At 39.1% G+C, this 22,765-nt stretch overlaps 1 protein-coding gene and 1 pseudogene across 1 annotated transcript in view; both read left to right on the plus strand.

The window, feature by feature from the left end:
* LOC104670351 (aldehyde oxidase 4-like) overlaps positions 1–22,765 on the plus strand; it is a 71,478-nt gene that overhangs the window by 30,047 nt on the left and 18,666 nt on the right. The window contains 13 exon segments of the mRNA XM_010373554.2: positions 430–539; positions 2,686–2,870; positions 3,955–4,117; positions 6,055–6,147; positions 6,742–6,911; positions 7,511–7,625; positions 8,182–8,304; positions 10,100–10,193; positions 16,935–17,056; positions 20,617–20,750; positions 21,681–21,768; positions 22,086–22,172; positions 22,359–22,547. Coding sequence (XP_010371856.2) covers positions 430–539; positions 2,686–2,870; positions 3,955–4,117; positions 6,055–6,147; positions 6,742–6,911; positions 7,511–7,625; positions 8,182–8,304; positions 10,100–10,193; positions 16,935–17,056; positions 20,617–20,750; positions 21,681–21,768; positions 22,086–22,172; positions 22,359–22,547 — 1,673 coding nt within the window.
* LOC115893244 lies at positions 17,991–19,735 on the plus strand (annotated as a pseudogene).

Here is a 22,765-nt window from a genome sequence, read left to right on the forward strand (position 1 = left end):
ATTTCTCAGAATGTATCCCCACTAAATGTCTCATGACTATCGGGAATCCCATCTCTGCCACCAGTCCCACCTCTGGTACTTTGCAAAGGTCACTCAACCTCTCCAGAGCTCAGTGTTCTCATTTGTGAAATGTATACATTGTACCAGGTTGTTTCCAAATAGCTTTAAAGCTCTTCGAGGCCAAATTTTATGAGTAGCATTTAATGGTCTATAAGAACCAGAAATGACTTTGCAGCTTATCTGACCAACCCTGCCACTCTGAAGCTGAGAACCCCAAAGTTTCCATGACTTGCCAAAGTCTAGCTGGAGCTAGAAGCAGACATGGATCCCAGCTTGCACCCTCTTTCCACCACACATCACATCTGTCACTGGCAACATATTCTCCAAATTGATAAGCACATCCTAACCAAGGGTGATTTTCTCAAACAGAAGGACAATGGCAGATTCCTTTAAATGGTCCTTTCCTTGAGAGATCACCTGAGGCGGACTTGAAATCAGAAGAGATTGTGTCATCTGTTTATATTCCCTACTCCACTCAGGTGAGGGTTCCCTGACTCACTGCCCAGCCCAAGGGAAGCCCCGCTGACCTGTGCGATGAGCCTGCAGACAGGTTTCCAGGACAATGCTCTAGGGAGATTTTCTGGGCTGCCACACAGAGAGGGGCAAATTTCCAAATGACCATTTGATTTGCTTTCATACCAGGGCCACATTATGACTTTTATGGGCCCTAGGCACTTTTGCCTTTTTGAATCTCTTCCTCCATAAAGTATAAACTCTATGCCTATATAGCTATATCTATATATAAAAATGATTGTAACAATATAAATCCAAGCTGCATTCGGTGTCTTATATTCATTTTTTTTTTTATTTTGAAAGATGTTTCCCTGGGCCCCTAAAAGTATCCTAGGCTCTATCTCACATGAAAGGTTCTCCTTTTGCAAAGCCAGTCTACCTAACGGGCACAGTGGCAGTGGTCCTGTAAGATTATATTACCTAAAGGGCCCACTGGCCTTGCAAAAGGAGAACCTTTCATGTGACTTGAATTTTCGGTCTCAGGTAAATACACATCTTACCCAAGATTAAGTAAATCCAGTCAACATCATCTACAGCAAGTTTCTGGCTGAAAGTTCATTATCATAAAATTACCTCCAAGTCAATCAACACTTATTAACCAAATAGTTTAAATTAAATTATTTACTTATTAACCACCTACCAATCTATATCCCAGGCACAGTGTGGTAAACCCAGAAGACACTAAGGGTTTATGACACAGAAGGGGTCCTGTCCTTGCAGATCGGTAAATCTAACAGAAAGAGCTTGAAGTAGGAAATAACTAATACCCTCAGACAGGAAATGAGTGGACAGCAAGCCACTCAGAGTAGCTCGGTGAGGGGAAGAGCCTTTCCCTAAAGGGAGGAAAGGGGAGGAAGGGTGATGGGGGTGAAGCATAGAAGATGGTAGCCTTTGAATCAGTGGAGAGAAGGGAGGAGAGCCTGGGGGTTGGGGATGGCAGTTTGGGAGGCCAGGGAGTGGGGCATGGGGCTGGAGCAGCCCATGAGTGCGATTGAAAGGGAAGCTGGGCTCCATTACTAAACACATCCACTGCTCCATCAAGGAGTTTGTATGTGTTCTAACAGATGGCTGCCTCTGAAGGCTTTAAAGCAAAGTAAAAATTAAATGAAAGTGGTATTTTAAGAACATAAATGGAGTAGAAAGTTAAAGGATAAATCAGATCGGGGAGAGACTAAAGACTGAATGACCAACTAGGAGGCTGATGCAGCACTTCCGGCAATAAATCAGGAGATGGTGGTGAGGGCAGTGGCGACAGGAATGTAGAGGAAAGTCTCCATTCATCAGTAGAGCAGAGTAAATATGATCAGCGTGTCTCAAACACTTCTCTGTCACCAGTGTTTTGTATGACAGAAATGTTTTATCCTTGACAAGGTCCATGGTGGTAGGATTTAATATCTCCCCCATGCCCGCCAAGATGCTGGCCACACAGAGGCTTTCCCAATTCATGGCTCCAATGTTCCACTCTAGTCATGAGATTCAACCAAGAATGACAGGCCTACCCCTAGAAAGAACTGGGGAGACCAGTTGTCGAGTGGTTTTCAAGCTTTTTCTTTTTTTTTAAACAATACAACTCTTTATTCTAATGAAATTTACATAGAACAGCAAACTAAAACAGATGAAACTGAAGCTGTGGTAGTTCCATCTAAGAGCCATCCTATCTGCTGATCTTCCCCTCATTCAACTCAGCAGCCCCTAAGGCACCATCTGATCTAACCCAGCCTTCTCACTTTAAAGAAAAGTAGGAGCCAGTTTTTTCCATCACTTGCCTGAGGCCACATGTGACCATTCAGAGTTGAAAGGCATAAAGCTTAGCCAGTAAGCGTAGACTCTGGAGTCAGGCTGCTTGGCTTGGAACCCCAGTTCTGCCACTTGCTGTGTGACCTTGTGCAAGTTACTTAACATCTCAGTTTCCTCATCATAAATTGGAAATGAGCAGACTTGTTGTAAGGACTAAGTATTAATATATATAAGCCACATCGGACAGTACCCATATATGACATATATGTCGATTATAGTCAGTCACAGTGCCTAGAGATCCACTCATCAAAGGTGTTGCTGTATGGCAGACTGTGGAGTAAGCACTAAATGTTCTGAGTGTTTTCCTATCTCCAGTGGCACTTTGTGTTTGGACTCCGGATGGCTCAGCGTCAGGAGAACGCATTTGCCATCGTCAATGCTGGGATGAGCGTGAAGTTTGAAGATGGCACAAACACAATCAAGGAACTTCAAATGTTCTATGGAAGCGTGGGCCCCACCACTGTCTCTGCAAGCCAAACCTGCAAGCAGCTCATTGGGAGGTATGTCATAGTACATCTGGGGCATGATACTCAGGCCTTTCTAGTTTAGATTTTTTTTTAATGAAACTAGCACTTGGGGAATTTTTTCTGGTGATAAAAATACATACAATCATTTAGAAATTTAAGCACTGAAGAAAAGTATAAAGTACAAGCCACCCAAAAGCTGCCCTTTTTAAGGTACAATGATTCTTTTATTACAGGTTTATGCAATGCGATTAATACACAAATTACTTAGTTTGAGTAGATATTATCTTTAAATTTTCACTTTTAATTAGCCTGTATAGTAAGTCTCCAATACTGTGTCCTAAGACATCTGAAAATGTCCTTAAGCCACATTTGAAAAAGATGAAATGTTTAAAAGGTTAAATGGCCTCCCTCCTGTCGCTCTCATTATCACTAACATTTGAAAAGTAATTTTTAAAAATGTTTCCAACTAGTGCTTCTATAATACTTTCTATCCACTCATTGTTAACAATTAGAACTTAATGTGAGTTTTTTCTCAGATACAAAAATAACTTCATGCTTCCAAAAAATGTATATAGAAACATTGATTTCTGAAATATTTTACTGCTATCTTCAATAATTTTTTATTTACCAAATATTTACCTAGCGTCGTGTATATGCCAGGCTGGAGGATAGTTGCTGGAGATACAGCAGTGGACAAGATCAACAAAGTCCCAGATCTCTGGAAGCTTTGGCTTTAGTGCTTTTTTAACCCAGGTATTTAAGGTAAATCAACATGCCCAATCCTGGAAACGAAAAATAATAATATAGGAAGACTTAATGTGGAAAGTTTGGGAACCACTGCATCAGATACTAAAGAGAGCTAACAAACTCTCTTGAAGATATTTTGTCTAGACTTCAAAGGTGGATACAACTTGCTCTCCATCTTTCCTTGCACATCAGTTTAGTGTCTGTCTTTGCCTACAAGGATGCTCAATTGCAGATTATTTTTAATAGTAAAGAAACTAAAATTAAACTAAAATCCAGCAACAGGGAAATTGCAAGACAAATTATGGTACATCCAAATATGATATTCTCTCTTTGCCTTCTTCTATGAAACATTAACATTCTTTCCTTCTAGGCAATGGGATGACCAAATGCTGAGTGATGCCTGCAGATGGGTCCTGGATGAGATCTATATCCCACCAGCAGCTGAGGGTGGCATGGTGGAGTATAGGCGAACCCTCATCATCAGCCTCCTCTTCAAATTCTACCTGAAAGTGAGGCGAGGACTGAATCAAATGGTAAATGGCTTCTCTGGGTTTCAGGGTGCCTTGACATTCTCGGCACAGATCTGCACATGAAGGCCTTCCCCGCCTGCCTTTGATAACACGTGGAGGCTTCCTGGGCTGGGGCCCTCAATGTGGTGCTCCCAGTCTCCAGCGTCTCCTCCTGGACCACTTTGCTCCTCTCCTTCCCTCTCCCTTCCTCACCCCTGGGCTGAGAAAGGGACAACTTTATTATACCATTTGCCTTATTTGTGTGACAAACACTAACATGCAAGATCAGATTGACCTACAGTAGTGAAAAGCCTTCAGTAAGTAAATCCATATCTTTTCCGTTTTTAAAGAACATGTTCTTGTTAAAATAATAAGTAAAATTAAAACAATGCTTTACTATTTAGAAAATGTAAATAAGTTAAAAAGGAGGAGAAACTCTTTTATAACCTCATCACCCATAGATAAACACTATTACTATTTTGGTGTGCGTGCTTCGAAACCCTTCATTATGGATGTATATGTGTATGTGTATGTATCTGTATAACTGTGTGGTATAGCTTGCTTATTTCATTTAGTAATGTAATCATCTTTCAATGACATTAATTATTTTTCAGTGGCATCATGACATAATAATTGCATGGCATGTTTAGGGATAGATGCACCATTCATTATTTGATCCATTCCTTATTTTTGACATTTAGACTGTTTTTACTTTTCTGTTAACTATTTTTTTAGCCTAATCTAGTTTAAAATAACCCCCACAGCAGTGTTTCTCCAAATATGATCCATGATCATGAGCGCCCCCTTGATGAGCCACAAGGTGATCCCAAAATGGCAGACAGATGACTACACCTACAACCCTTTAATGACTGAGAGCTTTGCTCTCTTAGTTCAGCCAGTCCTTGTTATTATTTTATTAACCTTATTTATTATCAGTATTATTTTAGTATATTCTGTTATACATTGTATACTCTATTATGTATTATATAACATATTCAATAGAAAAATATGTCATCAGTATATAATTTTATACATATTCAGTCTAAAAATATATACGTGTGTATTTAATAGATTATATCACATATAAAATCCATATTAATGGTATTGATAATTAACCATTATCAATATATAATACATAATAGATATAAAAGAAAAACATTCAATTATCATATATTTAATAGATAAGCATATTTAATAGATTATCAAATATTATCTTACATATTACCTTCTATTTATTATATATTCTATCATTATAAAAGAATTCGAAATATGGAGAAGCAAAATTTTTTAAATGAACTGTAATCTAATAATCCTACCATCACCACTATTAACATTTTGGAATACATACTTTTATATTTTTATATTTTTTTTTTTACAAAACATGGGATTATACTGTACATAAATTTTTGTAACTTTTTTTATTTAACTATATTATATCATGAATTTTTCAATGCCATTAAAGACGTTTCTGCAAAGTTATTTTTTATAACTGCGGAATATTGTACTTGGATGTACCATCAGTTCCCTATTGTTGGATATTTGGCTTAATTCTAGTTTCCTTACTATCACAAATAATCTGCAATTGAACATCCTTATAGATTAATCTTTCCCTACTCCCTCAATTGTTTATTTGAGATACATGCCCACAAGAGTGGCCCAGGTTTGAAAACACAGCCCACATTTAGAAGTATCCATATTTCCATTCATTCAAAAAAAGACCTTGTCATGAAAGGAAATCTTTACCTCCTGGAAATAACATTTATTTTTCTGTGCACATAAATAGATGTAGTTATTATTCAAGCAACTGCTACTAGCTTACAGAACTTGAAGCTCAGAGCTTTCTCCCAGAAGAACTGGCATCTAAGATCTAAAAGAATAGATTGGATAACTTTATCTCCATGTGTTTTTCCAAGCTGCTCACTCAGATTGTAAAATTAACTGTGAAGTAATCTTCTGTTCAGGATCCCCAGAAGTTTCCCAACATTCCAGAAAAGTTCATGAGTGCTCTAGAAGACTTTCCCATAGAAACACCCCAAGGAATTCAGATGTTTCAGGTTGGTGGACAGGGTTTTTTGTTTTTTAATGTTTATGCATTCAGATGTATGCATTAGGCATACTTCTCCTTCTTTTCAATAACTGTATTTAGGATAACATCTATTGAAGCCAGCTGATGTTACCTATTGCTATACACACACAACTTGCTTGGTTTAGCTTCTGTGCTTTTACTTAAGGCTACACAAGAATTAGATTCTGAATCATTGTTCTCCACTATTTTCAGTTTAGTTACCTCCTTTGCTTGCCCAATACCTCTTCTTCCTTTAAAACCCAAGTCAACATTTACTGCCTCTAGAAAGCCTTCTCTGCCTTATTACAACCACCCTGAATCTAGGATGTCTTCTTTTTGGGGGTAAGAGGAGAATTGTAACAAGAATATAATCCCTTACCATAGTACTTAATCTTAATGGATATTTATTAACCTGAACTCATGGATATGGATACCCAATTGCCTATAATTTTTTGTTTTTTGGGTTTTTTTGTTTGTTTGTTTGTTTTTTCCCCTAACACGTGAGTAAGCCAGATATATCAGACCTAATTTTCAGGGCGTGAGAATTCCTCGTGGCAAACTAATTTACTTTGTCCGTTAACAGTGTGTGGATCCCCACCAACCCCCACAAGATCCAGTTGGACACCCAGTCATGCACCAGTCGGCCATTAAACACACCACAGGGGAAGCCGTATATATTGATGACATGTCCTGCATTGACCAAGAACTCTTCCTGGCTCCAATCACCAGCACCAGAGCTCATGCAAAGATCATGTAAGGAAGTAAAAGAGATTCTTAATGTTACTGAAACACATTCACAGTTTCACATTCAAATCAAGAGCTTATTATATATTTAATTCAAATAAGAATACTAATTTCCAGCGTGGTGGCTCACACTTGTAATCCCAGGCCGGGGCAGGCAGATCGCTGGAGCTCAGTAGTTCGAGACCAGCATAGGCAACATAGCGAAACTCCATCTCTACAAAAAATTAGCCAGGCATGGTGGCATGCACCTGTAGTCCCAACTACTGAGGAGGCTACCTGAGACCAGGAGACCAAGGCTGCAGTGAGTTTTGATCACGTCACTGCACTCCAACCTGGGCAACAGAGTGAGAGACCCTGTCTCACAAAAAAAAGAAAGAATATACATTTATTTTTCTGGTTGAGAATCAGTCATTTTTTAAGCATAGTTATGTAAGAATCCAAGGATACGAAACAGTTAGAACATCTGCTAAATACTGGCATTTTTCAACATAGAATATTGCTCCATGATTTAAGTTATGACGTCCATTATAGTTTTTCCCTGTGTTTGAGGAATCACTGGGAACTGGCCCCTGAAACTTTAATGTCTACCTTCAAATTTTCTCTCCTAGATCAATTGATATTTCAGAAGCCCTGGCACTTCCAGGTGTTGTTGACGTGATAACAGCAGAGGATGTTCCAGGAGATAATAACTATCAAGGAGAGATTTTCTATGCACAGAATGAGGTGGGTGATTTATGTGTGGCTTATTATTCAAATGCCTTGCTGGAGATGCCAAAATGATTATTGGTTATGACTATAGCCATCCATGGATCCATGTTCACATCACAAAGACTTGTTGGAAACCAATGACTCTGCCTCAGTGATTCTCAACTTCTCTCTTGAATTGTGGACCCTTTTGAGATTCTGAGAAAAGCCAGAAGTCCTCAAAGAATACTTCTCAAAAGTCATGAAAGTCATAGAAGCAGCACAGATCATAAGACATTGAAAGAACCAGCAGAATGTTAGGTTAATTGGATCACTGTGTATGCTGAGGGAATGGTGAGTAATATGGCCAAGAACAACCAGAAGGGAGATCATTAAAGCCAGATAATTAATTTCTACATTCAACTTTGGGCCCCTTAAGTCCCACTCAAACCGCTGTTGTAAATTTATTCTCATAGGTAGAAAATAATCTTGCTTTTGGTCACAAAAATCCAATAGGTAAATGTAAGAATGTGGGAACAGTAATTCCTTTTTAATGAGTCTGTGTTTTCACTAATTACATGTGGCTTTTCTGCAGGTAATTTGCGTGGGTCAGATCGTCAGCACTGTGGCTGCTGATACCTATGCTCATGCAAGAGAGGCAGCCAAAAAAGTGAAGATCACTTATGGAGACATAGAGCCAAGGATTATCACAATAGAGGTAGTCAGACCGCTTTGTGTCTTCTAGAATGACTTAAGTGGTGGACTTGGGGCACAGTTCAACCCATGGAGTCATAAAATAGTATAAGTTGGGCTCCATCTATCCTTTGTTCAGTGTTACCTGTAGTTTTAGAGTGAAGGCTCCCACAATTTGCCCCTCAAGACAGAAACTGAGTCCTTTCCTGCTTAGACTCCTCTTTCCCACCACTGCTTCTACAGGGACCCGTGGAAATGAAGCATTCTGTGCCCACTTCTCCTGTGACCTCTTGCCAAGGCATGGGTGAAGAATGCAGATAAGCAACACCTGAGAAATGTCCTTATAACCTCATATACAAAAGCAGTCAGCTGGAAAATCTAGAGCACTGTGGAAATCAGAAAAAAATGAAACATTTACTTATTACAACTATTGGGTCCTCTGTCTCCCTGCCCACTTACTGCTCAAGCACAGACAGGCCCTGGAGACAGACTACTTTGATTCATCATCTGACTGCCACTAGTGGCCTCTTAATAGCAGCAAAAGCTTTAAACCCCTCATACCTCAGCTTTTCCATCTGTAAAATGGTAATTCTAAAAGTACCTACAACCAAACGGTCATGGTAAGCTTAAATGAGAGAATCCCAGTAAAATGCTTAGCATAGCACCTGGGACAGGGAATGCATTCAATAAATGTTACCTATCATTTTTGTTTTAGTTGTCATGAATGAGAATAAGGACATGTTGTGTGCTCTTATACTTTATGTCCCCAGTGCCTAGCAAAGCTCTAAACCCACAGTAGATGCTCAATAAACATATGTTGGATGACGGAGGGATGGAGGGATGGAGAAATCGATGGATAGATGGATGCATAAGCAATATGGACACCCTCCAAACCCCCACCCACAAAGTAGATTCAGTCTTGAGCATCCACTTCAATTCTCCCCTGTTCTTCCCAACAGCTGCCAAGTTCAAGTTTTTTCCAGTTATCCTTTAAACGTCCCTTAAGGCTGCCCCTTTCTTTTCATTCTCACTTTCACTCCACCCTCCATCCTAGTCCTCACTATCTTCTTTTCAGATTTACTACAAAAACCACTAAAAGAGGTTCTCTTCTTCCATTTCTGCCCATCTACCTAACATATTAACTTTCCTAAATCACTAAGTTAATTAGGTCACTTTTCCTATTTAACACTATGCCCTTACATAAGATCCAAACTCTTTAGTATCAAATTAAGGTCTTTAATAGTCCAGCCACATTCCACCTTTCAAACCCATCTTCCACTGTTTCTTGATAGAAAACCTGCACCCTGGCCATTCTGGCCTTGTGCTCATTTTGGCCCCTCAGCTTGGTTTCAGCCTCAAACTATTGTTTTATGATGTGCCTTTGACTTCAAATGATTCAGGATCCAACTCAGGTCACCCATTCAAGGCCATTCCTGAGCATTCTGGGACCCGTCAGCCTCCTCCTTCTTGACCTCTCTTTACTCTTGAGTAACCCTCTAGCCCGAGAGTCAGCACCTAACTGCCAAACTGACTCAGATCATCACTCAGCAATGGACAGGTGGGAAGCAGGTTTATATACCCTTGTGTCCCCCTCAGCCCTTCCCCAGAGCACTGTACAAAATGAGTCACCAATGCCTATAATCCATTTGTGTTCGCCTTCTTCTGACTCTTCACGCAGCCCTGGCTCTGATTTTCTCAGTGTAATGAAGATCTGATACAGTGGAAACATGGAAGCATGGAATTTTGATGGGAAACAAATTGTTTACTAGAATGCAAAATTAAATCTTTTGCTGTTGTTTTGGTTTGTTTTTCCACTGCAGCAAGCCCTAGAGCACAATTCATTTCTTTTTGATGAGAAAAAAATCGAGCAAGGAAATGTAGAGCAAGCCTTTAAATACAAATCATTGAAGGGAAGTAATCTTAGCGAGAAAAGGGAAGCTTCTGAAGCTGAAGACTCTAATTTCAATCATCTACACTGAAAACTACTGAAACTCTAAGGCAATATTTCTCATTCAAGTGTGATTTTTAAACAGTAATTTAAAGTGCAGAGGAAATTTACAAGTTGGTGAATTTTTGTATATGTATAAACGTGTAAATACTACCCACATCAAGACATAGAACGTGACTGGGCACAGTGTAATCCCAGCACTTTGGGAGGCCAAGGCAGGCAGATCACTTGAGGTCAGGAGTTCAAGACCAGCCTGGCCAACATGGTGAAACCTTGTCTCTACTAAAAATACAAAAATTAGCCAGGCGTGGTGACACATGCCTGTAGTCCCAGCTACTAGGAAGGCTGAGGCATGGGAATCGCTTGCACCTGGGAGGTGGAGGTTACAACGAGCCAAGGTTATACCACTGCACTCCAGCCTGGATGACAGAATGAGACTCTGTCTCAAAATATAAAAATAAAAAATTTTAAAAAGACATAGAAAATTTCTGCACCCCCAGCATGCTTCCATGTGTCCTCTCTTAGTAACCTCCCAAAGTATTATTCTAATATTTATCACTATAAATTAGTTTCATCTCATTTGCACTTCATATAAATGGAATCTTATAACCTCTTTTACGCCTTCTGCTTTTATTTAACATTACATATGAACGATTCATTCATGTTGTTGCATAGATTCGGTTTTCGTTGGTAGTATTCTGTTATGCAAATATTTCACAATTTATTCATTCTACCATTCAGGACATTGGAGTTGTTTTTAATTTGGGGGCATTATGAATAAAATTTCTATAAACACTATTATGCTTATATTTTGGTGAACATAGCACTTATTTCTAATGGAATGTACCCAGGAATGAAATTGCTGAATAATAGTTTTTTTTTTTTTTTTGAGATGGAATCTGGCTCTGTTGCCCAGGCTGGAGTACAGTGGCATGATCTCAGCTCACTGCAAGCTCCGCTTCCCAGGTTCACGCCATTCTCCTGCCTCAGTCTCCCGAGTAGCTGGGACTACAGGCGCCCGCCACCACGCCCGGCTAATTTTTTGCATTTTTAATAAAGACGGGGTTTTGCAGTGTTAGCCAGGATGGTCTCGATCTCCTGACCTCATGATCCGCCCACCTCGGCCTCCCAAAGTGCTGGAATTACTGTTGTGAGCCACCGCGCCTGGCCAATAATAGCATATGTTTATGTTTAGCCTTAGAAGTTAATTTCAAGCATTAAAAAAAATAATAAAACTTGTACCAATTATACTCCTGTTAGTAATCAAAAGAGTTCCATTTTTTTCATTGTTGTCATCAGCCTTTTTAGTTTTATCTGATCTGATGGGTGTGGAGTGATATCTCGTTGTGGTTTTAACTGGATTTCTTTGATGACTAATGATTTTGAGCCTTTTCATATGTGCATTGGTCATTTTTATATTCTCTTTGATGAAATGCCTGTTAAGTATTTTGCCTGTTTTTAAATTTCTTAAGTTAAAAGTAACAATTAGTTATAATTAATAATACAATTTGGCATTATAATTATATCTAATTAATTTTAATACAATTAATGACATAATTTATAGGAGGTTTTAAATATATTTTTGATTGGCTATGGATATTGACAATACCTTCTCTCAGCTGTGCCTTTTCACTTTCTTTGTGGTGCCATTTTATAAACAAAATTTCTTTTCTTTTCCTCTTTTTTTTTTTGAGACAGACTGTTGCCCAGGCTGAAATGCAGTGGCATATTCTCCGCTCACTGCAGCCTCAACCTCTTGGGCTCAATCAGTCCTCCCACCTCAGCCTCCTGAGTAGCTGGGACTACAGGCATGCACCACCATGCCCAGCTAATCTTCGTATTTTTTGTAGAGATGGGGTTTTGCCATGTTGCCTAGGCTGGTCTCAAACTCCTGGGCTCAAATGATCCCCCTTCTTTAGCCTCCCAAAGTGCTAAGATTACAGTGTGAGCCACCATGCCCAGACAATTTCTTCCATTTATTTATTTATTTATTTTTGAGATGAAGTTTTGCTCTTGTTGCCCAGGCTGGAGTGCAATGGAATGGTCTCAGCTCACTGCAATCTACACCTCACGGGTTCAAGCGATTCTCCTGCCTCAGCCTCCCTAGTAGCTGGGATTACAGGCTTGCACCAGCATGTCCTGCTAATTTTTGTAATTTTAGTAAAGATGGAGTTTCACCATGTTGGCAAGCTGGTCTCGAACTCCTGACCTCAGGTGATCTGCCCACCTCAGCCTCCCAAAGTGCTGGGATTACAGGCTTAAGCCACTGCGCCCAGTCTAATTTCTTCATTTTAATGAATATCAATTTTTCAGTCTTTTATTTATAGCTAATGATTTTGTACTCGTTGAAGAAATTTTGCCTGTCCAAAGGTCATGAAGATATTCTTATGTTTTCTCCTAGAAACTTGATTGTTTTAGCTTTTGCACTTAGGTCTATGATTCACCTCAAATTAAATTTTCTGTATGATGTGAGATATGAGTCAATATTCCATCTTTTTCATGTGGATATTCAATTGACCCAACACCATTTATTGAAGACTATCCTTTCCCTTACTGAATTGCAGTGCAGCTTTTGTTGTTTTCCAGATGTCTACGTATGTGTTGTTCTACTTCTGAGTTCTCTATCATATTCTATTTGTCTATTTACCTATCTTGCTAATACCAGTGTCTTACTTGCTGTAACTTTATAGTGAGTCTTAAAACCCAATAATTTAAGGTACTTTTGCTGCTGCTTCTTCAATATGACCTTAGCTATTATAGGTCCTTTGCATTTTCAGATAAATTTATCATTAATTCATAAATCCCGCCAAAAATAATTTGTTGGGATTTGGATTGGGATTGCATTGAAACAATATATCAATTTGAGAGAATTGAAATCTTAACAATATTATGTCTTCTAATCCATAAGCATGGTACACTTTGCCTTTTATCTAAGTTTTCTTTAACTTTTCTCAGTAATTTTTAGTTTTCACTATAGAGATCTTGCAACTCCTTTTTAATATTTATTCCTAGTATTTTATGCTTTGTGATACTATGGTTATTTTTATTTAACTTTATTTAACTTGTTGTGTCTAGTATATAAGAATGCAGTGAATTTTTGTATATTGATCTTATATCTAGCAATTTTGCTTAATTCCTTTACTATTTTAATAGACAGAGATTCTCTTGAATTTTCTATGTACATAGTTGTATGACAGTTTTATTTATCTTTTCCAATCTTGACACTGTTATTTGTTAATTGATTTGTTTAGACTTAATGTTCTGGCTAAGATTATTTTTTTAAGTTCTAGGTTTGTGTGTGTGTATGTGTGTGTGTGCATGTGTCTGTATTTTAATTTTATTTAAGTTCTGGGGTACACATACAGGATGTGCAGGTCTGTTACATAGGTAAACATGTTCCATGGTAGTTTGCTTTCCCTATTAACCTATCACCTAAATATTAAGCCCAACATGCATTAACTATTTTTCCTGATGCTCTCCCTCCCTGCACCCCCTAAGAGGCCCCAGTGTATGCTGTTCACCTCCCTGTGTCCATGTGTTCCCATTGTTTGGCTCCCATTTATGAGTGAGAACATACGGTGTTTGGTTTTCTGTTCCTGCGTTAGTGTGCAGAGGATAATGGCTTCCAGCTCCATCCATGAACATGCAAAGAACATTCCTCATTAAAAAGTGGGCAAAGGACATAAACAGACACTTCTCAAAAGAAGACATTTATGCAGCCCACAACCAGAAGAAAAAACGCTCAACATCACTGGCCATTAGAGAAATGCGAATCAAAACCACAGTGAGATACCATCTCATGCCAGTCAGAATGGCTTTTATTAAAAATTCAAAACAACAGATGGTGGCAAGGCTGCAGAGAAATAGGAATGCTTTTACACTGTTGTTGGCAATGTAAATTAGTTCTACCATTTTAGGAGACAGTGTGGCGATTCCTCAAAGATCTGAAACCAGAAATGCCATTTGACCCAGCAATCCATTACTGGGTATATACCCAAAGGAATACAAATCATTCTTGTATAAAGATACATGCATATGCATGTTCATTGCAGCACTATTGACAATAGCAAAGACATGGTATCAACCCAAATGCCCATCAGTGATACACTGGATAAAGAAAATGTGGCACATATACACCATGGAATATTATACAGCCATAAAAAAAGATTTTTTATATTTTAAAAAATAGCAGGCCGGGCACGGTGGCTCAAGCCTGTAATCCCAGCACTTTGGGAGGCCAAGACGGGCGGATCACGAGGTCAGGAGGTCAAGACCATCCTGGCTAACACAGTGAAACCCCGTCTCTACTAAAAAATACAAAAAAAACTAGCCGGGCGACGTGGCCGGCGCCTGTAGTCCCAGCTACTCGGGAGGCTGTGGCAGGAGAATGGCGTAAACCCTGGAGGTGGAGCTTGCAGTGAGCTGAGATCCGGCCACTGCACTCCAGCCTGGGCCACAGAGGGCGACTTCGTCTCAAAAAAAAAACAGCAATATTGGCTAGCCATGGTGGTTCACACCTGTAATTCCAGCACTTTGGGAGGCCAAGGCAGATGAATCACCTGAGGTCAGGAGTTCGAGACCAGTCTGGCCAACATGGTGAAACCGGGTCTCTACTAAAAATACAAAAATTAGCCAGGCCTGGTGGCAAGTGCCTGTCATCCCAGCTACTTGGGAGGCTGAGGCAGGAGAATCATTTGAACCCAGGAGGCAGAGGTTGCAATGAGCCAAGATCACGCCACTGCACTCCTGCCCGGGCAGCAAGAGCAAAACTCCATCTCAAAACACACACACACACACATATACACATACACACACACACAATACCTAGGTCCCACCTCAGACCAGTCAAATTAGAATATTGGAATATGGGAAAAGGGCATTAATATTTTTTTAAAAGCTCCCCCAAGTGATGCTAATGTGTGGCCAGATAACCACGGTTGTCTTTAGTAACAGAATCACTGCTGGTCTTTGGTAAGAAAAAAGAATCTTCACAGGATCTATTACATTATTCTAAGTAACTAGAATGGCAAGTGGTGTAAGCTTTTATCTTTTATTAAAACCTGAGAGAGACCTTTAGGATGTATATTTCCTAACATCATTCTGTTTAAGTAGAAAATGTAGACTGCCTCCCAATTATAAAAACAATACACTACCTTGTAAGAATAGTAGGACACAACCAGTAAACTTATGAGAGATGTTCAGATGTCTGACAGTAACTGCTACTTATACCAAACATTCATTACTCCACAGGATTTTATTTTTAAAATTAAATGAGGTTTTATAAAAACTATAAATTTGGGTCAAAGATGATTTAATAATAATAATAATATCAGCTAACACTTATCAAGTACTTACTGTGCCAGGTGCCATGTCTAAGCATTTTACATGTATTATATTATTTAATCCTAATAACAATCCTAAGAGATTAATATTATTATTAAACTTATTTTAAGCTACTATTTACTGCTTACCATTTAACATGCAAGCAGGACAGCTCTGAGAAGGAACATATCAGAAGCTTCATTTCTCAAAATGAGGAAACTGAGGCTTATAAAAGTTAGATAATTGGCTGAGGTCTCATGTTCAGTTATCAGTAGAACCAGGACTGGCTGATCCCAAGGCTCTAGCTCTTAAGCACCATGCTATATATTTTTTAATTATTATTCTCACCCAGAGGGCAGCAGATTGACAGAGTACCATTTGGAACCTTTGCCAATTGGGATTTCAGAAATTGTGAGAGTTCAGAATTTTGGCACAAGTAGGAAATTTGGAACGTGAAAGGAATTTTGGCAGGAATGACTAAGAGTCACACAGCATGCCAATATGGAGCAGTGTGGTGTCGTGGTTCACAGCATGAGTCAGTCAGGCTGCCTAGGTTTGAATCCCAGCTCTGCCACTTACTATCTGTGTCACCTTGGGCAGCTTACTTCACCTTTCCATGTCTCAGCTTCCCCATCTGGCAAGATGGGGGTAATGATACATACCTCATCAGATTGATAGAAGGATTAAGTAAATTAATTGTCTATAAAGTGCTCAGCCTTAGAAAGTTACCTAGTATATTGTCAACACCATCTGATTGTTAAGTAAATAAATTTGGGTTTAAAATATGCCACTTTCACATAAGGATTATTTTGAGCTAAAGGCAACTGAGAAGCAGCAGACACAGAAAAAAGTTATCTACCCGCCTCCTATTGACCTAAAAGTAGGGCATAAATGTCCCTTTATGAAGATGTTTCCTGACCCCTGTCTTGTACCAGAATGAGCAGAACAAGAGACAACTCCAGACTCTTATCAGCCCAGAGATGGCCCTGAAATAAATCTGCATAACAAACCTTACTCAAATAACCCTTATCCTCCATTAATTTCCCCTGTATATTTATCTCTCCACAATTTGCCACCCCCAGAGGCTCAAAACCCATTTCCTTTGTCTTCTCACTTCTCCACAAATGTATTGTCCTTTGTTAAAATAGTATATAAGCTTCTGGGTCTAACCACCTAATCACCTCATTGGGATTTTCCATTCATTTCCGTGAGGCCCTCCCATATGCATATGAAAAAAAAACTTTTTCTGCTGTTAAAAAAAAAAAGAAAAAAAAGTCCAGCTCTCCATAAGCTAAAGCAATTCACTCTTCATAAGCAAAACACCACCAAGAGTGCCCACGTTGGAACTTATGATTAAACATTGCCTTGTGTTTTGTGCTTTACAGGTGAAGTCCATGTGGAAGGACAGGAACATTTTTGTATGGAAACATTGTCTATCCTAGCTCTCCCAAAAGAAGATAAAGAAATGGTGTTACACCTTGGAACACAGTATCCAACCCGCGTGCAGGTAACTGGAGGAGATATAGGCTTCACCCCTAAGCAGTTGCGTGATCTCCTGGAAGTCACTGGGCATCTACATCCTTTTCTGTAAATTGTGAAAGGTGATAAAGATCACTCCTGAGGTCCCTTTTGGCGGGGGGTATGTGACTCTGGGTTCCAATGAACAACATGTATGTCCCAAAGTCACCATTGCCACTTATTACTAACATTTCCTGAGTCACAATCAGTCAGCTACACAACAGCAGACATTTCCTTGAGAGTTACTAGGGCACTGGGTACCCACAGGCTGCCGTAGCCCAGAAGCTAAGGCAGTATCAAAAGCAGTCCCAGTAAAGGATTTGAGTAGACATTTCTCCGAAGAAGATATGTGAATGAACAATAAGCACATTAAAAAATGCTCAGCATCATTAGTCATTAGGGAAATGCAAATCAAAACCACAATGAAATACCATTTCCCACCCACTAGAATGTCTATAATCAAAAAGACAGATGATAACAAGTGTTGGCAAGGATGTAGAGAAACTGGAACCTTCATACATTGCTGATGGGCATGAAAAATGGCACAGCCACTTTGAAAAATAGTTTGGTGGTTTCTTAGGATGTTAAACAGACTGAACATATAATTCAGCAATTCTGCAAGTAAATATCCACCCCAGATAAATGCAAAAACTCTTACGAACAAATGTTCACAGCAGCATTACTCATAATAAACAAAAGTATAAACAACCCAGTATCCAGCTGATGAATGGAGAAACAAAATGTGGTATATCCATGCAGTGGAATATTATTTAGCCATAAAATGAATGGAGATTTTGTCTTGTAGGCTCCTATGTAAAGGAGGCTTTTCAACCTGAGAGCAGACTGAGGAGGTTGGTGATAGTGCCACCAGCACTTTTGTCACTGGGTGCCTGGGCTGGGAGAAACCGCCCAAAAGAAGCACTATGATTTTGGCCACACAATTGTTGGATGAGTTAATGGGCTGGGACCAAAACCTCACCCCGGATAAGAAGCGCAGCAACATGTGGTGGGACCACAGAACATTTATAAATATTATCTCTGTGGTTTTTGTTCTGCAGAATTGTTCACATATACACATTCTAATCTTGGTCCATGTGAAGAAATTCATACTGCAAAGCTACAAAAACAGTCTGAGAAGAGTTCTCATTTTATGAAAGGTGGCTATGAGAGAGGTGTTTTTTGTTTGTTTGTTTGTTTGTTTGTTTGTTTGTTTTGCCATACTTACAGAGCTTACTTGCAAAAGTAGAATGTAGAACCAGAAGGGGGCCATGCTCATTTGGCACTGTCTCAAATCCAGCAGTCTTCTGAGGCGGCTGCCCTAACAGGCAAAAATGAAGAAAAAATTCAAGTTCTAACAGACAACATTGATGTACTTCTGCAGAAGATTGAAGAATTAGGGTCTGAAGGAAAAGTAGAAGCCCAGGGGATGATGAAATTAGTTGAACAACTAAAAGAAGAGAGAGAATTGCCTAGATCCACAACCTTGAAAATTGAAAGTTTTTCTGCACACACACACACAAAACAAATGGAAGTTTGTGAAGTGTGTGGAGCCTTTTTGATAGTAGGAGATGACCAATCCTGGGTAGATGACCGTTTGTTGGAAAAACAACACATGGGATATGCCAAAATTAAAACAACTCTAGAAGAATCAAAAGAAAAGTTAAGATAAAGGACTCAAGAACCTGATCATGATGAGCATCTAAAAAAGGAGAAGCAAGAAATGGAAGAGAAAAAGAACGTGAGAGAGGAAGTGAAGGAGAAAGGAAAAGATGAAGGGAAGAAGAAAGAGAAAAAGAAAGGGCTTATGACAGAGAAAGAAGAAAGAGAAGGTGTTCATGAAATAGGCACTTGATATGGTTTGGCTCTGTCCCCACCCAAATCTCACATTGAATTGTAATAATCTCCATGTGTCAAGGGTGGGGCCAGGTGGAGATAATTGAATCATGGGGACAGGTTACCCATACTGTTCCCATAGTAATGAATAAGTGTCACAAGAGCTGATGGTTTTATAAATGGGAGTTCCCCTGTACAAACTCTCTTGCCTGCCGCTATGTAAGACATGACTTTGTTTTGCCTTTGCCTTCTGCCGTGATTGTGAGGCTCCCTCGCCATGTAGAACTGTGAGTCAATTAAACTTTTTTCCTTTATAAATTACCCAGTCTCGGGTATGTCTTTATTCGCAATGTGAGAACAGACTAATACAGCACTCAAGCCAAACTTCAGACTGAAGATGCAGCAGGTCTTGAGACCACAAAAGATCATGAAGCAGAGAAAGAAGGTGAAGCAGAAGTAGAAATCAATGAAGAAGCAGAAGCCATGAGCAGTCAGAAAGAAAACATAGATCTCGAAGCTGGGATCAAAGAAGATCAAAAAGCCAGAATTGAAAGTCATATAAGCACAGGACAAAAGTTGGGACAGAGAACAAGATAGAAAATCCAAGGAGAAAGAGAAGATTTGATGATTAATAAAAAGTAGTGTGAAGTCTGGTAGTCAAAAAAAACAGAGTGAAGACACAAACATTGAATCAAAGTAAAGCGATACTAAGAATGAGGTCAATGGGACCAGTGAAGACACTAAATCTGAATGTGACACTCGGTTCATTGAAAACCAATCTGATAAGACTTTAGATCAAAGTACTACTGTTAGAAGATTTTTGGAAGAATGCTGAAAATGACATAAAGTGAAGATTGACATTTAACAAATGAGGTGAAAGAAAACTATAGTAGCATAGAAAAAGTATAAAGCTCAGTCAGTTTTTAAAATTGTTATTATTAAAAATTAATTCAGGACTGATGTAACCTACCAGTTTTCAGAACATATGTTAATAGTATGTATGCCAATGAAAACTTAGGTCCTGTATCATATTTTTTAAGACTTTTTAAGAAATTTTACTTAAACATGTGGCTTGCTCAGTGTTTAATTGCAAGTTTTCGTTCTTGGACTCTGAAAACAGGATTAAACGTTAGTACTTGTGTGAATCAGACTAAGTGGGATTTCATTTTTACAACTCTGCTATACTTAGCCTTTGGATTTAGAAGTAAAAATAAAGTTTCCCTGACTTTCTGTTACAAAGTTGATTGTCTCTGTCATTGACAAATTTTAGTATTATTCTCCTTCTAATAAAGTTATTGACTCTGAACTAAAAAAAAAAAAAAGGAATGGAGTACTGACACATGCTACAACATGGATGAAACTTGAAAATATTATGCTAAGAGACAGAAGCCAGTCACAAAAGACCACGTAGTGTATGATTCCACTGACATGAAGTGTCCATAATGGGCAAATCTATATAGACAGAAAGTAGATTAATGGTTGCCCAGTGCTGGGGGTTTGGGGAAGATGAGGAGCAAGTGCTTAATGGATACAAAATTTCTTTGCAGATGCTGAAACTGTTCTAAAATTAGATTATGGTGATGGTTACACAATTCTGTAAATATAAGTATTTGTTGAATTACTAGATTTCTTTTACTGGGCAGAGGGGAAATACAAGGATGAGAAAGTAAACTATTAAATTGCATTTACATAACTTTGGGAACTTACATCTTGCAGGAATATGTGGCTGCAGCACTGAACGTCCCAAGGAATAGAATCGCCTGCCGCATGAAAAGAACTGGAGGAGCGTTTGGAGGGAAAGTGGCCAAGCCTGCTGTGTTAGGAGCTGTCAGTGCTGTGGCCGCCAACAAGTAAGAGTCACAGTGGCATCGTTAGTAGTCCAAATAGCATTGATGCCATCTGCATTCTTTCAGCCCAGCACCCCAGCTTTCGTCTCAGCTTTCAACTCAGCTGAGGTTGGCCACGTGGAAGGAATGTCAAACCCCAGCCCCAAAAGAGACACAGTTTGTCATGAAATAAAGCAGGGGCTCTGCAACCACCTGGGAATGTTCACTTAGCCTCTGTGTCATCCAGCTGGAATACCCAAACACTGGAATAGCCATGACTTTTGTGAACCTTGTAACTACCAAAGTTCACTTATTCAAACTAACTTATCCCAGGCTACTTCTACAAACAGAAAAACCATGAACATCTTAGCTCATTGGCACTTTCCAACAATAGGAAAAACTGTCCTATAAATTGCAGGTTTGCAGGCACTGGGAACATTCCATCAGAAACCAGAGGAGTCCTCGATGGACATTTTATGAAAGGGGAGTCTGAATGCAAGGAAGGTTATGCTCAATGGAGTATTGGAGCTCAACCCTTTTAGCTTCAACATTCCCTTTAAGGCAAATATTTAAAATCGCAATTACTTTTGCACCAACCTAATATTTTAATGCTCTCTTAACTATCTCAAAGTGAAATTCACAACAGTAAAACCTACTATACATAATTGCAAAACAATAATACAATTCCTTAGTATAATATAAAAAAGAAAGTAACTTGTAACCAAATAACGTATCATTGCAACATATAAGTTCTCAGACATGACTAAACCAGAATAGTTATGATCTTTTTGAAGAATACTAATGCCCCACACACTTCCAAGGAGCTTGTCTAAAGAATGTTACTGCCCTCACTGACAACCAATAAGCTAGATTATCTCAAGTCCCCCTCCCCCATCACTATGTTTCTACAACTTTATGAAGCATCCAGTGTATTAAGAGAGTCATTTCCTATAGGACTGGCCGTCCAATCCGGTTTATCCTAGAACGTGGTGATGACATGCTGATAACTGCTGGCCGCCACCCACTCCTCGGAAAATACAAAGTAGGTAAAAGCAAAAGTTAATCAAACTGCCTAAGACATTGTTCAGTGTTAACTAACCAATAGTAAAGACAATTACTACATCCTACACCACTTGAAAGAGATATTTAGACATTGCCTAAAACCACCCAAAACTTTCTATTGGTATCATGTTCAACTTGGGCACCATCCTTGATATTCCTCTGGTTCCTGTCACATCCAATCACGTATATAAGCTAAGCATACATTGACAATTGTGACAAGATGTGTTTGTGTACAGCATGATTTCATTGCACAGAAGGACTATTGAGAAAAATGCCTTACTTGCTATCACTTTGCAGATTGGATTCATGAACAATGGTGTGATAAAAGCTGCTGATGTCAAATACTACGTCAATGGCAGGTGCACTCCTGATGAGTCTGAGATGGTGAGAAACATGCCTTTCCCATAGGTTACCAGTTGAGCTGTATGTATTATACTTTATTTGCATAAAGATTTGTCTTACAAATCAGATAACTTCTGCCTGTGACAGGTTCAAATTAGATAAAATTCAGATAAGTGGTTTTGAATATCTGTCAGATGTAAGATTTCACTTTGTTTTGCTTCAACTCAGGTGGTGGAGTTCATTGTGCTGAAATCTGAAAATGCATACTATATTCCTAATTTCCGGTGCCGGGGTAGGGCTTGCAAAACAAATCCATCCAACACAGCCATTCGAGGATTTGGCTTTCCTCAGGGTACGGTGGTAGTCGAAGCTTACATAACTGCCGTGGCATCTCAATGCAACTTACCCCCTGAAGAGGTAATAAGTCATAACCCCCTAATAAAATGCTGAGATCACTGCTTCCAATATATCTTAAATGCCTATATATGCTTTATGTCAACCCCATGTGGATTCAAAAACAATAAAGCACATCATCTATGTATCAGTTAGATTTTGCTATGTGGTAAGTCAACCACAAAACTTAAAGAACAACAGTCTTTTCATGATTCTGTGGGTCAGCTGGGTAGCTCTTCTGG

Source organism: Rhinopithecus roxellana, chromosome 14 (assembly GCF_007565055.1).
Source record: "Rhinopithecus roxellana isolate Shanxi Qingling chromosome 14, ASM756505v1, whole genome shotgun sequence".
NCBI classification, from domain to species: Eukaryota; Metazoa; Chordata; class Mammalia; order Primates; family Cercopithecidae; genus Rhinopithecus; species Rhinopithecus roxellana.